At 36.6% G+C, this 16,718-nt stretch overlaps 1 protein-coding gene across 2 annotated transcripts in view; it reads left to right on the top strand.

Annotated features, from left to right (window-relative positions):
- The window catches only part of DHX9 (DExH-box helicase 9), a 49,177-nt gene that overhangs the window by 12,915 nt on the left and 19,544 nt on the right, over positions 1–16,718 (top strand). Inside the window, exons 4-14 of one of the 2 annotated variants that reach the window (XM_055233494.2) lie at positions 348–459; positions 1,774–1,886; positions 2,492–2,640; positions 5,001–5,047; positions 6,571–6,707; positions 7,017–7,106; positions 7,200–7,361; positions 7,503–7,580; positions 8,451–8,642; positions 14,886–15,027; positions 15,391–15,473. In XM_055233494.2, the coding sequence (XP_055089469.1) occupies positions 348–459; positions 1,774–1,886; positions 2,492–2,640; positions 5,001–5,047; positions 6,571–6,707; positions 7,017–7,106; positions 7,200–7,361; positions 7,503–7,580; positions 8,451–8,642; positions 14,886–15,027; positions 15,391–15,473 (1,305 nt within the window). Of the gene's footprint in view, positions 1–347; positions 460–1,773; positions 1,887–2,491; positions 2,641–4,046; positions 4,184–5,000; positions 5,048–6,570; positions 6,708–7,016; positions 7,107–7,199; positions 7,362–7,502; positions 7,581–8,450; positions 8,643–14,885; positions 15,028–15,390; positions 15,474–16,718 lie in introns of those variants that run through there. The other variant, XM_055233496.2, reaches the window with a different exon arrangement.

Raw genomic sequence — 16,718 nt, 5'->3', positions numbered from 1 at the left:
TTTAAAAGGTATTAAGATAGTAAACACTGTACTAAATAAAAATGAGCCCCAGAGCAGTGTTACTCAAAATGTTACAGTTTGTGAGGAGGTGGTAAGTACAGAAATGAGTAAACATTTAGAAATACGGTATTGTGACAGGTTGTTCCCAGTGGATTAGGGGAAACAGCCAGTTCTTCATTGCAGACATTTTGAGATGCACTGCTCTAGAGACTTAACCTCTAAACAAAGATGGTAATATTACAAAGAAAGGAGGTATGACACCTGGGTCTCTTTTAAATGTTAAAATAATTTACTAGTCCCTGTGAAGGCAAAAGCACTGACAACTGCCTTGACTTTTTCTTTTGCAGGTAGCATCTCCTCCCCCACTTACTGATACTCCTGACACTACAGCAAATGCTGAAGGAGATTTACCAACAACCATGGGAGGACCTCTTCCTCCACATCTGGCTCTCAAAGCAGGTAAGGGACTTGAATGCATGCACGTGGTGGAGAATAAGATGTACACAATCTTGATCACCATCTCTGTTTCTCATTTTGGGTAGAAAGAACTGCAGTAAACTCTTGATGTTAAGAGACAACCCAAGGCCTTCATAAATTTGCACATACTACCAGATCATTTATTTTTTTCATAGAACATGTGATACAGCATAGTTCTTTGCTGTCATTAGCTTTTACTAAATTTTTCTCTGAATAAATAGGTTTTGCACAGGCTAGAATATTTGGTGAAAGAATCTTATGAATTGCCTTTTCTTGTTCCTTATTCTTACTAAATATATTGTTGACTTGTCTGTTTACCCTGTGGATCCAGGCCATTGCAGAATGACTTACAGTAGGTCCTTGAATAACTGTTTCCTTCAATGTTATTATCTTACAACATTGCTTATAGTCTTCGTTTCCAAGAACCTAGCAGTGACATTAATTGAGGACTTACTGTATAGTCACAGCTTTTATTGGGATGTCTACCATATGGTAGATTAGGATTTGGGTCATATTGCTTAAGTCTCATATCTACTGTTTATTAAATAGCAGTAGTGTCTACTTCATATGATTGCTTTGAGGGATAAACTTTTTTAAATGCACGTAATAAACTTAGAGTTAATAGTCAGTGCTGGCTGCTGTTTTTGCTTATTTGGAATTTTCATCAATAGTTACCTTATTTCCATCACTAGTCCTAGCGGGTAGCTATCTCTTCAGAGTCATATTTATCAAAGAAATGGTTTTATCATTTAATGTGTTGTTACAAATGTAACAAGTTTAAAAGAAAGCTATATTGATAATACATGCTAAATTATCAGCCATTTCCTGTAATTCAACACTGAGATAGCTTCCCCCCTCTCCGAGTTGAAACCATGAATTTCTAAACATGGAGGGCCAAAATATAAATTAGGATAATTTTTTTTTTTTTTTTATGAGGCAGAGTCTTGCTCTGTCACCCAGACTGGAGTGCAGTGGTGCAGTCTTGGCTCACTGCAACCTCCATCTCCCAGGTTCAAGTAATTCTCTACCTCAGCCTCTCTAGTAGCTGGGATTACAGGCATACGCCACCATGCCCGGCTAATTTTTGTATTTTTAGTAGAGACGGGGTTTCACTATGTTGACCAGGCTGGTCTCAAACTCCTGACCACAAGTGATACCCACCTCAGCGTCCGGAAGTGCTAGGATTACAGATGTGAACCACCATGCCCGGCCATAAATTAGGATAATTCTTTCGTGTATTTAGGATTTTTCTACAGTTATGACTCATTAAGAGAACAATTTTTTTTCTTTTAACAGAAAATAATTCTGAGGTAGGGGCCTCTGGCTATGGTGTTCCTGGGCCCACCTGGGACCGAGGAGCCAACTTGAAGGATTACTACTCAAGAAAGGAAGAACAAGAAGTGCAAGCGGTAAGGCCAGCACCCTAGGTTACGTCTCTGAGAATGTGATTTGGGACTTAGTTAACACCAAGGCTTAGGATATTCACAAGTTAATAATTGGGGTGCATCTTTTAAAAGGTTATTTGAGACTGCTTATTAGCACAAGTCATCATAAAGCTAAACTACTCATTTACTCTTGTTATTCACATTGCCTATGGAGGAAAAAGCATTTTTTCTTGGTAGTAATAAAAAGATCTCCTCTTCAGATTTATAGGAAATGTAATTATCTCAGGGGACCTTATTTTATGAGCATTTAGAGTAAAAAAAAATGTCTTTAGTAGTATAGCTTATTTTTCCACTTCATGTATTCAGAGTGTTAAAACAAGCACAAAGAAGTTGTCATTTTTTTTTTTAGGAAGAATTTAAATGCAATTTATTAACTAATAGCTTGTTTATATAATAGGGCCTTTAGATGCAATAAAAACTAATTCTGGTTCAGTTTTTGACTAGGACTATAAACTATCAAAAACAGCTTTTGCATCATAAAGGATAGTACAAAGACGACATTAAAAATTTCTGTGCCTTAAGTTTGTATAACTAAACAGAGCCAAATTTAATTATCATTGATTCTACAGACTCTAGAATCAGAAGAAGTGGATTTAAATGCTGGGCTTCATGGAAACTGGACCTTGGAAAATGCTAAAGCTCGTCTAAACCAATATTTTCAGAAAGAAAAGATCCAAGGAGAATATAAGTACACCCAAGTGGGTCCTGATCACAACAGGTTTGCTTGTTTCGTTCTTTTCCTTCTGTAGTAAGTTAAGGTGGTTTTGGATATTCACTGTTGAATATAATCTATTTTTGTACGTTGTCTGGTTAATTGTGTGGATTAGAAGTGAATTGTTAAAAGATAACGTTAATTTGCAGAAGAATAATTCCTGATTTGTATTGTGCAGTTTCCATGGTTTTCATATGAGTGCATTTTAGCTGTGTAAGAAGTTCAGCGTAAATCTTTTTTGTCGTGCTACACATTTAAGATGCTCATTTGAATCTGAAAGGCAAAAGTCATAACCACAAGTGCTGGTTTGTCCCTAGTTGATTTAAAAGCCAGCCAAAGGTGGTGATTTTTTTTTTCACTTTCGTATTGTTAGAGGCAGTTACTATTTCTTTAATGGGTCAGGTTAGATACTTAAGTTTTGAGTCCCAGAAGTAAATTGTATTGCATCTACATCCACATTTCACTTAAGCTTTGAAAACTGCCAGCTTTTCTAGGAGTCCTAGTGAAATTTAAGGGCTTATCGTAAGGTCGAAAAGGAACAGCCTTGGTCTTTGCATGTGGGGTGTCCTTTTTTCCTGTTAAATGTATAAAACTGAATATAAAGGGAGGTCATTTTAACAGTATGTTTCTCAGCCTGCTTGCTGTTCTTCCTGAGAGCATTCCAGGGTGTAGTAATTATTACTCCCAGGAAGGCTCATATGGGTTAGACTTTTCTGGGGAGCGATGTTATTTTTATTAGAACGGAGGGGAGGTTGTAATGGAAACCTTTTTGAATGATTCCGTTTGCTGTCCGTACTTACGAAATAAATTATCCAAATACATTAAAAATATTTTTCTCGAAAATCAAAGTGTTCTCCCTTGGATGCATCTAGCGACCCTGAAATAATTAATATTAATACAAAATTTTGTCACTGATCAAAATGATATTTAGAGCATGGTTCCCCCTTCCTCCCACTGTTTTGTTCAATCCTGAATTCTCAGATATTTCTGGTGTCAGCCTTTTTAAAACCGTCAGGTTGCAAAGGAGTGATACATTTGTTGATGATTTGTTTTCTTTCATATTTTGTCTTTCTGAACGGATTGGGCTTGGTAGCACTTGGTGACTTTAAGAACAATGAGATACCTAAGTGTGCCTGAAGCTCATCGTTGCAGACATTTTTTGTTATCAGTATCTTATCATAGATTTCTGATACAAAGCAGTGAAGAATTCAGGAAAAGACAATGTGGGAGGCACAGACATTTGGGGGAGCCAGGACAGCATTGCTCTTTGTATGTCCTTTTATTTAAAGGCATAACAGACAGCAACACCAGAGATCTGTGTTCATACACACATGTGCTGCTGCTTAGGCTGAACTAAGCAATCACATGGGAAACTATTGTAAACTGATTTCTGGTGTCGCTGTTCCCCCTAGGTGGAGGAGAATGAGATTGAGTGCTGACTTTAAGCCTGGCTGAGAAACATACTGGCATCGATGTCATTAATGAAAGGGTGGATGTTGTTCCCCTGAAAGCCAGTGGCCTTTGACCCCTGAAGCCGCTGTGCCTGAAGGTCAGTTCACACGAGGTATAGGAAGGAGTCTAACATTTATTTTTTTCTTAAGCCTCACCCAGCTTTTATTCACACCACCAAGTCTAGGTTAGAATGTATCTGAGCAGTGAAAGGACCAGAATGCATAGTTATCAAAGGGCAGTTTTTCCCTTGCTAAAACCTAAATTCATTTTTTAGACTCTGCTAGCAGTTTTAGATATAATGTTACAACATGTGTTTTGTTCTCCAGGACCTGATTTAAATAAATGTGATAAAAATAGGCTAAGTTTTTTGTCATCCAGGGCTGCTTCCAACTGCAGGCAGATGTGAGAACTCTGCCTCAGGAGCCATTGATATGCGCAAAGTGTAGGTGCATGTGTGAGTTTGCATATATTAGCTTAATAGATCGCAGTCATTAATGGGTGGCCTATGCAAAGGAATCTTAAAATAATTATAACCGTAATGTAAAACATTCGGGGCCTACTTTATTTCTTGGCTCCAAGCTAAGTGGAAAATTCCTTTTCATTGAATGTATTCTAGCTCTTGAGACTCCAGCCTTTGGAATAAGAGTAAGTAAATATAAAATCTAATACCCTAACGTTTTCCTTTCATGAACAATTGGCTCATCAACTTTGATTATAGTTGTCTTATGCCATGTTGTATATTATTTGAAGTTTATATACTTCATTTGTTCTAGGGTTGGGCAGAAATAAATGTTGGTAATTTTTTTTTTCTGTGATTTGCCTAAGCAGTTGGAAAGCCTGCCTGACTTGGGAGACCTGGATTTGCCGGTTTCTAACAGTGAAATTTCTAACCTTGCTTGTATATGTTGTTACAGGAGCTTTATTGCAGAAATGACCATTTATATCAAGCAGCTGGGCAGAAGTAAGTGTACTGTTTCCCCAATATTCCAAGTCTTTGTATAGAGAAGGAATCTTCACATTTTAAGTATTGAGCCACATATACAGAAGCTGTATTGAAAGAGCACATGATATAAGACAGCATCTAGGGTATATCTTAGAATATTAGAATATTAGTAATTATATAAATTAGAGGCAAAGTCTCCCAGTTTGCATGTGAAAACAGACATGTTAGTGTAATCTTTCAAAGATAAGACACAGTGGGATGATTAGGAGTCTGCCAGTGTCAAATAATTTTAAACCTTTCTTGTTTTTTGAGACGGAGTCTTGCTCTGTCACCCAGGCTAGAGGGCAGTGGTATGATCTTGGCTCACTGCAAGCTCCGCCTTCCGGGTTCATGCCATTCTCCTGCCTCAGCCTCCCCAGTAGCTGGGACTACAGGTGTCCACCACCACGCCCGGCCGATTATTTTGTATTTTTAGTGGGGACAGGGTTTCACCATGTTAGCCAGATGGTCTCTATCTCCTGACCTAGTGATCTGTCTGGCTCAGCCTCGCAAAGTGCTGGGATTACAGGCGTGAGCCACTGTGCCCGGTCTTAAAACATTTTTTCATTTTTATGTATACAATGAGTTATTTTGAGTGGATGGGTAGTACTAAGGGAGAGAGGATAAAGGCAGGCTAACTTCTGTCAGCTCACTTATTGAGGTTAATTTGGCTAGTTAGGCAGAAAGATACCTTTGTACCCCTTTGTTTTATATTCATCTCTCCTAAAGATGAATGATACTGGAGGAGAGAAAACTTTCTATTAATATTTTCTTTAAGGATATGAGTAACTTAGCTTTAGTTTAATGCTGAGGTCAGCAAACTATAGCCCTCTGGCCAAATCCAACATACTGCCTGTTTTTATAAGAACTGTTGTATTATAACAGCTACACTCATATTTTAGACTTTACAGGTCACACATTGTTATTTTCATTTTATTTTTACAACTCTTGAAAAACGTGAAGCCATTCCCAGGCCTGTGGTTTGTCAAACTCTATTGTCAGTGGCTGCTTTCACACATTAAAGGAAGAGTTGAGTAGTTGCGACAAGATACTATATGGCCTGCAAAGCCTAAAATATATTAATTGACCCTTTATAGAAAAAGTTTCCCAAATCTTGGTCTAGGTAACCACTCTGGACCCAATTACTTTTACTGGTTTATTTTTTACTCTTAGTCTTTTCAAACTATGTTTTCTTCCCCTATTTTAATGTCTGATATTAACAGTGAACAACTTCGTTGAAATAGGTTATTTGCTTTCCTAATACTGATTTGTATGAGTCCTAGTATCAGCCAGTAATCAAAACTGTTGGTTATTTAGTTGATACGCTGTTTGGCAATTTCTTTTGTTTAGCAGATATTAATAGAATAAAAAGGAACTAGAAGCCATGGCATACCCTGTATTTTAGGGCTTCTTGTGTACGTAAGCCCATAGTTTCTTGTGATAAGATGTTTCTTTACTCAGGTGATTTCTTTCTGTCTGATAATCCTGACCTTACATTATAGGGATTTTTGCACGAGAACATGGATCAAATAAGAAATTGGCAGCACAGTCCTGTGCCCTGTCACTTGTCAGACAACTGTACCATCTTGGAGTGGTTGAAGCTTACTCTGGACTTACAAAGAAGAAGGAAGGAGAGACAGTGAGTCTTTAGATTTAATAGACTTATGAGATAGTGTGAGATTCAGTTTAGCTCTTGTTTAGTATTTGGCTAAAGAAGTTTAATTTTAAGAATCTTACCTCAGGAAATGAAAATGGCCCTGCTAATCATCTCTGTGTCTGGCATGATGTTCATAATAGGCAGTGAGTAAATAATCATTGAAGTAATTCTCTCACTAAAGGGAACTGACTATTGGTTTAGGAATATTGTAGGCCTAATGTTGACTGTATAGTCTTAGCCCCATTATAGTAGATTTGAGTAGTGTTGTTATGTGTTATCCTTTTTCCATAGGTGGAGCCTTACAAAGTAAACCTCTCTCAAGATTTAGAGCATCAGCTGCAAAACATCATTCAAGAGCTAAATCTTGAGATTTTGCCCCCGGTAAGCATAAAGCTGTTTAGTTCACATTTACATAGAACTCTCAGTAGACAAGCAAATCATATTTTTTTGTTTGTTTTTCTTATTTTTTAATAGCCTGAAGATCCTTCTGTGCCAGTTGCACTCAACATTGGCAAATTGGCTCAGTTTGAACCATCTCAGCGACAAAACCAAGTGGGTGTGGTTCCTTGGTCACCTCCACAATCCAACTGGAATCCTTGGACTAGTAGCAACATTGATGAGGGGCCTCTGGCTTTTGTGAGTGCAATATTGTTTTTGAGATTGGACTCTTGTGTTTTACTCTTGACTATATTTGATTAGTATGTCTAGGTAAAAAATGGATTTATTTTGAAGCTGAATTATGTTTTTGTTTGACTATGTTGGCTTTTTGTTTTACAGGCTACTCCAGAGCAAATAAGCATGGACCTCAAGAATGAATTGATGTACCAGTTGGAACAGGATCATGATTTGCAAGGAGTAAGTCTGAATTATTTAGACATATAGTGCTCAGAGCTTCAGAATGTTCTAGGTATGGGTAAAAAGTCAATGAGCAATACATTTTGCCCTTTTAAGGAGGGCATATCAAAAGATATGTACCAAACTGCTAATCGTAGTTACCCCTGAAGTTAGTGGCTGTGAGTTGAGGGCCTGTGAGAGAATTTCACTTCTTAATGTAATTTAATAAAAGTGGAGAAATTTAAGGCAGTAACTCCTTTTGCTGTTGGTTTTTTTGTTTTAGTGTTTTCCAAATAAAAAATTAAAATGATAAAAAGAATGCATGTGCAATGTTCAGGGACAATGAGAAAATTTAGTTTTTGGACAACACCAAAAGATACATTCTTCAGAAGTTTAGTGAAAAGAAGTAGTTCCTATTAGAGATATAAATATATACACATTCTTTTTTGAAAAAAACATTTTCATCCCTAAGCCAATGGAAATGAGTAAGTTTTTATAGAGGTGGAAGTTTGGTTTTTTTGTTTTTTCTCGAGACAAAGTCTCGCTCAGTTGCCCAGGCTGGAGTACAGTGGTGCAATCTCGGCTCACTGCACCCTCTGCTTCCTGGGTTCAAGCAATTCTCCTGCCTCAGCGTCCCAAGTAGGTGGGATTAGAGGCACGCGCCACCACACCTGGCTAATTTTTGTATTTTTAGTAGAGATGGGGTTTCACCATGTTGGCTAGGCTGGTCTCCAACTCCTGACCTCATGATCCTCAACCTCCCAAAGTGCTGGGATTACAGGCGTGAGCCACCGCGCCTGGTCTCTAGAGATAGAAGTTTTTTAAAGGATCAAGACAGTTGCTTCTAATGTGTTGGTGACATTTGACTAAACTGTGACTTTTCTAATGCAGATCTTGCAGGAGAGAGAGTTACTGCCTGTGAAGAAATTTGAAAGTGAGATTCTGGAAGCAATCAGTCAAAATTCGGTTGTCATTATTAGAGGGGCTACTGGATGTGGGAAAACCACACAGGTTCCCCAGTTCATTCTAGATGACTTTATCCAGAATGACCGAGCAGCAGAGTGTAACATTGTAGTAACTCAGGTAAGTGGTAAACCAACCATGAAATACCTAGAGACCAGACTATTTCTAGTTCTTTAACTAATTTTTGTAATTATTTAAGATTGAGAGAGCATTGTGCCCTTGAAATTAAATTAAAAAAAAAAAAAAAAAAACATAAAAAGAACTTAGTCTTTTTCTAATCTCCAGTATGCTACACTAGTATGCTAAACTGGACTATGTGAGGGATTCTTTTTATCTTGTCTAAAGAGTCTCTGGGCCTAGAATCAGACTGTCGAGATTAAGAATTCTTTGTCCTAAAGTTCATCCAAATCTTGGTCATCTCTATCTTACCACCTTGATACTGAATAAAAACCAGTCAGACAGGTAATGGTTAACTTTTACTGTGTGCCATGTTCTATTCTAAGCAGTAGCTTTTTAGAAAAAACTCAAAGTTCATAATGACCCTAAGATTTAAGTACTATTTCACATAGTATTTCTCTTTCAGTAAATTAAGGCACAAAGAAGATAAAATGCCCAAGGTTAACACAGAAAGTGGTAGAACTAGGATTAAAAAACCAAGCAATCTGCCTTTTAGGATTCTTCCTTTTAACTAACACTGTATTACCTTACTAGCAGTGAGCAGCGCCTGCAAGTTTGTCCCAGTACTTAGGGAAGAACTGATTAGCTCTTCTAAGTGCTCTGAGGTTAAAGCAGTTCCGTTGGCTCTACCCTGTACTTCTGGCACTTTGTGGGAGAGCATTGCAAATAGCCAGGTTCCTACCTCTCAGGTAGGCTTACATCTTGACTTAGAAATTATTTTTTTCCCCAATGGGTTAATGTTGCTTAACCTGGGAAACATAATCAGTTTTCAGAGGAGAGTTACCAACTTTGAAATGTGTGCATGTTCATTTACATTTGCATGTATAAAGCATATATCTGAAACTTTTTAACATTTCTGAAAGTGAGATACATTTTTATAATTGTATAATTGTATAATTAGTATAATTGTATATTTTATGTGAGAATTGGGTTTTCTCCTGAAAAAAAAAAAAATTGCTATGAAGGAATCATGTTGCATCCTAAGGCTGATGATACCTTAGGCTTGAAAAAATATGATAAATTGACATTTTTTTGGGAAAGGATTCCTAGCTTGTTCACAAAATTTTCTTTGATTTTCCGACTCACCCCTAAAACTGGCTATGGATTTTTTGACTTACAGTGAAGGCTGCAGCCCCAGATGTCATCATACTCCAATAAAATATTCTTACTCTTAATTCTTACCTCATCTTTCAGGAAGAACATTGTTTAAGAGTGTGCAATTTTACAGAAGAGAAGCCTTGAGCTCAGCTCTGCTCTGCTCTGCTCTTCCCTTCCTCTCCCTTTTCCTACCACTATGCATTTCTAATCTCAAAAGCAATTCCAGCATATAGCAAAAAGAAGTGCAGAATTTAACAAGCGAGCTGAAGACAGGAGTCTCAAGTTGTCTGCATGTCATAAATAGAGTAAAAGTTCCTGCCCAAGTGAGAAGTGCTTTGTCTCACTGTCTTTTAAAAAGTTCAGTGGCATGGAAATGTATTAGCAAACCTGTGTCTTCTGATTTGGGGTGAATTACTTACAACTCATATTGCATCTACATTCTGTGGCTTGCATGTTTTTGTCCTAGTGTTTGTCCCAAAATCAGTCTCATACCTCTTACCTGTAACAAGTCTTCAAAATTTTAAAAACCTATATTGTGTCCTAGTATGTACTTAGTTCGAAAGTCTCAACTAAACATTTATAGTTCAGCCATGAAGGTACAGTAAGTCTAAGATTTAAACACACTCAAATTCATCAGCACCTACCTGTAATATGAAAAGTAGGCCTGAGCACGCTGATTGGTTATTATAGAATACAGTTTTTTATTATTTTTGTTTTTAATATACTGTACTTCTGTTGGCACAGTCTGACATAGCATTAGTTATTTTTGTAGTAATACCACTGTTGAATCATTTTTTCCTTATCTTGCACTTGTAGCCATCTATAGGAAACCACATGAAGTCATCAGTTAAGTATTAGAAAGTTTTTTTATGTTCCTGATTTTAAGTGTATTATCTCAGTTCACAGAGCACAAGTTTAGAGTTATGGACTGGAGTATAACAGAATGAGTAGCTCAAACCATGACATCAGCCTTAGTGTAAATTCTCAACCAAACTCACTGAATTCTATCATTCGGGATATCTATACTCAAGCCACTTAAAACCGGTGGGCTGTATGCAGAAAATTTTAAGTAGGAAATAGCTGTCTTCTACCTTTAAAGTTATTTGAAAGAGGTGAATTGTAATTGTAGGATGTAGATCAAGTATATTAATGTAATTTTATCAATCCTGTACTTACCCCATAGTACCATCATTTCAGGATAAGAGAGGTTCTTTATATAAAATACATTCAGAACCTTAAAAGATAGAGATGGTGGAGCCTGATACATTTTGTAGTATCTAGTGCATTAGGAATCTTGGTATTTTGTGGCAGCTTAGTCATATTACTGTGTATTTAACGCTCAGATGTGAAAAAGCAAAGTTGGGACCTTTTAGAACTTCAGTTTTGAAAGATGGAAGAAATCGCTGTAGTTCTTGGTAAATAGCAAGAGGTGTACATCAAAGGTATGGATTCTAGAATACTACAAAATAACAGTTTGGGAGAGATCTCCAACCTCTTATGGTATAGAAAGTGTTACCCAGCACCTGGTACATAGTGATTTCAGTGACTGCTCAGTACATATTATTAGAGCTACCAGTTAAACCAGACAGAAGTGTGAGGAAAAGGTTAGCACTTGAAATTACCTGCTACTATGGCTGGACTTCAGGCAAGAGTAGTAAAATTCTAAAGAGAAAATGAGATAAGCAGATATATGCAATGAAAATTAAAAGAAAAGCACATATCTGGAGGACAGTTGGAACTATTCTTCCACCTTTCTGTTGGAAAAATATTATCCTTTGCTTTCATCACTGGTACTTTCTAACTAGTCTCACTTTTGCCGGTTATTGTTTTATTTTTAACATATTTAGTAATCCAAGTGTAACATAGTTAAAATAATAAAAAGTAAAATACTTGGAGAAAGGATTGTATTGGGAGTAAAGGAAATTTGAAGTCTTAAGTCATTTATGTGTCCTTAGGCAAAATAACCTTTTTGAACTTGTGTTTTTAATCTACTAGAATGCAGCAGGAAAAGATTTTACTAGTATTCTGAAGCATAAATAAGGCATATATGCTGCCATGGTTTTTACTGTTATATTACACAAATATGATTTCTAGATGTCTCTATGTTCTTATTTATATTTGAGGAATATAGAATATGTATCTATTCCTTATAATAGAAGTGGCCCTGCAGGTATAGATAGAACTTGTTTTACCTATGAGCCTTGCCTTGTAGTTATTCACTGTGGCAGAATATATAAAATAATTATTGAAGCACAGAAGATCAAGGGAAAAGTGATAGATTATTTAAGGGATAAGTAGAGCATCTTCATACACTGTAAGATGGCGTGCAGTCTGAGAAAGGTTTAAATATTCATTGATACACTCACGTTAGGCATTGTTATCCCACACAAAATGCCTGTCCTGTGAATATTTCTAATGAGCTAAGAATTAAGAATTAGAAGAATTTTTTTTTTTTTTTTTTTACTGCTTTTTGTGTACTACAAGAGTAATACATACACCTTAGGGAAATTTTAAGAATAGAATAATTTTTTAAAAATCCAAAACCCAGGCCAGGCTTGGTGGCTCACGCATGTAATTACAGCACTTTGAGAGTTCAAGACAGGTGGATTATTTGAGTGCAGGAGTTAAAGACCAGCCTGGGCAACATGGCGAAACTCCATTTTTACAAAAAATACAAAAATTAATTAGGTGTGATGGCACCCCAGGGTAGTCCCAGGTACTTTGGAGGCTGAGATGGGAGGATCGCTTGAACCTGGGAGGAATTTCTTGTTTCTTGAGAGACAGGGTCTTACTCTTGTTGGAATTGCAGTGACACACCATCATTGCTCACTGCAACATCAAACTCCTGGGTCAAGCAACCGGCCAGCGTCAGACTCTCAAGTGGTTGGGACTAGAGGCCTCTACCACCAGACCTAACTGATGTTTATTTTTGTAGAGATGTTGCCCAGGCTGGTCTTGAACTTGTTGCCTCCAGCATTACTCATGCCTTGGCCTCCCAAAATGTTGGAATTCATTGGCTAGCTACCGCACCGGACTTAAAGATTGTTTCTGATATTTTGATATGTGTGCTGGGATGAACATAATTGGATTAAATTCCTAGACACAGAATTGTTGGGTCAGAGGGTATGCATATTTTAAGTTTTATGCATTTTGCCACACTCCCCTCAAGAAAAATGACAGATTTCTAGTCAAATCAACTAGGGATGAAAAACACTTGTATTTTAAATGTTTTTTGTTTGTTTTAAGTCAAAGGCTATTGAGGAAACTGGAAGTTAGTAAATCAGAGAAGCATACAAAATATGGGAAAGAGATTACGGGGTCATTTACTTCTTTGCTGTTGGAATAGTTGTCTTGATATTAATGTTCTAGTCGTACTTAGAGAAATGCAGCAAAAAAGTGCTTCTGATCATGGTTTTTTAGCACCTCCTGTATTAGTATTTAAAACCTCTATCATGTCTTTCTTGGGATTTAAGACATTTGTGTTTTGTGGGTAGTTAAGAACTAAAATAGATAATCGCTTGGGAAACTGACCATCTCCTGCGCATATTCAGTTTAGGAGTAATCTGGAAACCACAAAGATCGTAGACTTGAAAATAACCCCAAAGTGACAAAGCAATCTCTGAGTACCAGTAGCATGTGAACACACCTCAGAAGAGTCAAATATCCTAATATTTTAAGTCTTTCTAGAAGCCAGCTGTTAGTAAAGTGTTAGAAAAGAAAAAAAGAAAAAACTATAGGAAAGACAGTAGTAGAAAAGGGAGATGATAGGTTGTAGAATACAAGCAACTTTTTGAAAGGATGCAGAAAACTTGGTGGTTACATTTTGTACCTTTAGTGAAATAATATTTTCACATTCCTTGACTCAAGTATGTAGAACTCTTTTGATGGACAGATACAGACCTCCTACTTTCATGTAACGCTATTTTTCAGGGTGACAGGTGCAGAGCACTGTGTCTGTATCTCATTTTGTTCTCACTAATTAAATCTCTGGATGAAAGTGCATATATATATGACATGTTGATATTTAAACAGCTGATCTGACTTACAGGAGTTAAACCTTCAGAACTTTGATAATTTCTATGAAATATAGAGAAATTCAAGAAAATGGAGACATAGCTTGAAAAATCCTTATCCATTGCTAAATAAGATTATTGAAAGGATTGTTTAGTACAAAGAAGATAGTGGTCAGTAAAAGCTACCAAAATTCTACACAGTGTGTTTAACAAAGTAGCTTTCAATCTTTTATCTTTATGGGCAGGATAAATATGAGCCAGGTGATAGTATACACAAGCAAGGAACTGAAATCTAGCCTGTCATCAGGAACTTACAGACAGAATCAAATCCAAGGCACCTTAAAAGCATGCAGTATATAAATCTTCGTGTACCTCTGTAGCTGTACATTAGGCATGTCCTCATACTATCCACCAAGTAAAGATTGTTTTTGTACTTAGAAGACATGGAACACTTCAGAAGAGTTTTCATAAAAAGATCCAACACTTAAAACATTAATCTATAGCATTCCCCTTAGAGTTTTGCAGATTGATTGTTGGACATAGCAATTCACACAGTTTTTCCTGCTATGTGAGCTCATCAAAAACAGTGATTTCAGTTTCCTATCTCTAGCACCTTCTCTGGCACCTGATGCAAAAGTGCATTGAATGTTTGATTACTGAGTTAATAAGTGAGCAGAAGGTGATCACAGTACATATGGCAAAGAAGGCAGTTGTTCACCTTCCTGATTCCCATACGTCTCAGTTAAATAATTTTCTAAAACTGTGTTTTTAGTGTGGCTATCAGTTACAAAAGCAAACCCCCCTACGTATGCTATGCCCTGTTTCCTACTGGAAAATCCCTTTGAATACTATTTTAAGAGTTGGAGGCAATGACAAATTATAGAATCATTTTATATGCAAAATGAAAAACATTTTTTAAGTGTCTGCCATAGAATCAGATAGTGTTTTTTGTACATTTATTGTTTGTTATTCAGCTGGCAGTAGGACAGATTTACTACAATAATCCAAAAATGCTAATAAACAAGTGTATCTAACTTTGTAGTTGTTAAGTCACTTTTCTTTTTTTCTGTCTCAGCCCAGAAGAATCAGTGCAGTTTCTGTGGCAGAGCGAGTTGCATTTGAAAGAGGAGAAGAGCCTGGAAAAAGCTGTGGCTACAGTGTTCGATTTGAGTCTATACTTCCTCGTCCTCATGCCAGTATAATGTTTTGTACTGTAGGTCAGTAATGTATTTTGATTTTTCATTTGGGGTTTATATTGTGGTTGTGAAGAAAATTTGATAGCAGAACAGAATGACGAAAGAAATAATGAGCCAGTCTCAGATTTCTTGTTTAAATAAAACTTTTGGCAGTTTTTTCCTTCATGGAAAGTATGATATACCCATTAGATCTTGTAGCTTAGAGAAAATGAAATCATAAAATCAGCGAAAAAAACTATATTTCATAGTACACTATCGCTTTTTAATAGTTTAAATGTACATGCAATTATTTTCTAAAATGATGCTGGGGTCTTTTAGTTGAAATATAGATAATTGTCCAGAGATTTACTACTTTGAACTTTTGTTTTTGATTTTCTTTTCAAGGTGTGCTCCTAAGAAAATTAGAAGCAGGCATTCGAGGAATCAGTCATGTAATTGTAGATGAGATACATGAAAGAGATATTAATGTAAGTAACTTGAGAGGTACAGTAAGGTACTTAATTCTGCTATTTCTAAGAGAAATCAGAATGTCTTTGTTTTCCCTTTCCCCCGTTTTTATCATTATCAAAACCATGAACTTCAGTCACTAAGACGTTGAAAATCTTTTTTTAGCGAGATTATTCAATCTTTTTTTTTATTTGTTGTTAAACTTTATAGAAAGCATTCTGGAGGTGAAGACCTATGTTGTAAAGTATAACTGCAGTTAATCAGTAATAGCTGGCATAATTCAGCAATTGAACTAATGATTTATGACTAAATAGCTGATGGAATTTTTATGATTCATTTTTCTTTGATTTGGAAGTTTATGATAGATTTTATAATGGTTTTTTGTTTTGTTTTTTTGAGACAGAGTCTTGCTCTGTCACCCAGGCTGGAGTGCAGTGGCGCGATCTCAGCTCACAGCAACCTCCGCCTCCCGTGTTCAAGCAATTCTCCTTCCTCAGCCTCCTGAGTAGCTGGGACTACAGGTGCCCACCACCATGCCCGACTGATTTTTGTATTTTCAGTAAAGACTGGGTTTCATCATGATGGTCAGGCTGGTATCGAACTCCTGACCTCAGGTGATCCACCTTCCTTAACCTCCCAAAATGCTGGGATTACAGGCATGAGTCATTGTGCCCAGCCTATAATGTTTATAATTAAGAGTCCTCTTAGATGTTTTCGGCTCTGGTCTTTTCAGATGTTAATGAGAATCATGCCAAAAAGTAGGAAGAAACTAGAATTTATTTCCAACCCCTCCTTCATTTGGTCCTTGACAAAAACTGTAAAATCAACTTGCTGTGCAATTAAATGATATGAAATGATATCCAAGCTAAGTAGTATAGTGACTTTCAAAGGTTTCAGTGCATGGGCAGCATGCTTATTTAAACTGTCAACCATAACTCAAAGCATTTCTATTTTTTTTTCTTTTTCTTTTTTCTTCTCCCATCCCCCATCCTGAAGTTATCCAGGGGCTACCAGCCATAAGTTCAGTCAATCATTAGCAAACACAAGACATCACTTCAGAGTTTCTAAGTATTTTAGGAGTTGTATGCCAGGAAAGGGGGTCAAAGACCAAAATATATATTTCATAATATCGTAAGTCATAAAATTGGATAGTACTCAGCAACAAAAAGAAAGTACTGATTCATCCATCAGTGTGGATAAATTTTAAAACATTATTCTAAAAGAAATAAGCTAGAGGAGACATACCTACCATATAATTTTATGCA

Source organism: Symphalangus syndactylus, chromosome 19 (assembly GCF_028878055.3).
Source record: "Symphalangus syndactylus isolate Jambi chromosome 19, NHGRI_mSymSyn1-v2.1_pri, whole genome shotgun sequence".
In the NCBI taxonomy this organism is placed as follows: domain Eukaryota; kingdom Metazoa; phylum Chordata; class Mammalia; order Primates; family Hylobatidae; genus Symphalangus; species Symphalangus syndactylus.
Note: the sequence above shows the minus strand (reverse complement) of the source record. Positions and strands in the feature narration are given on the sequence as shown.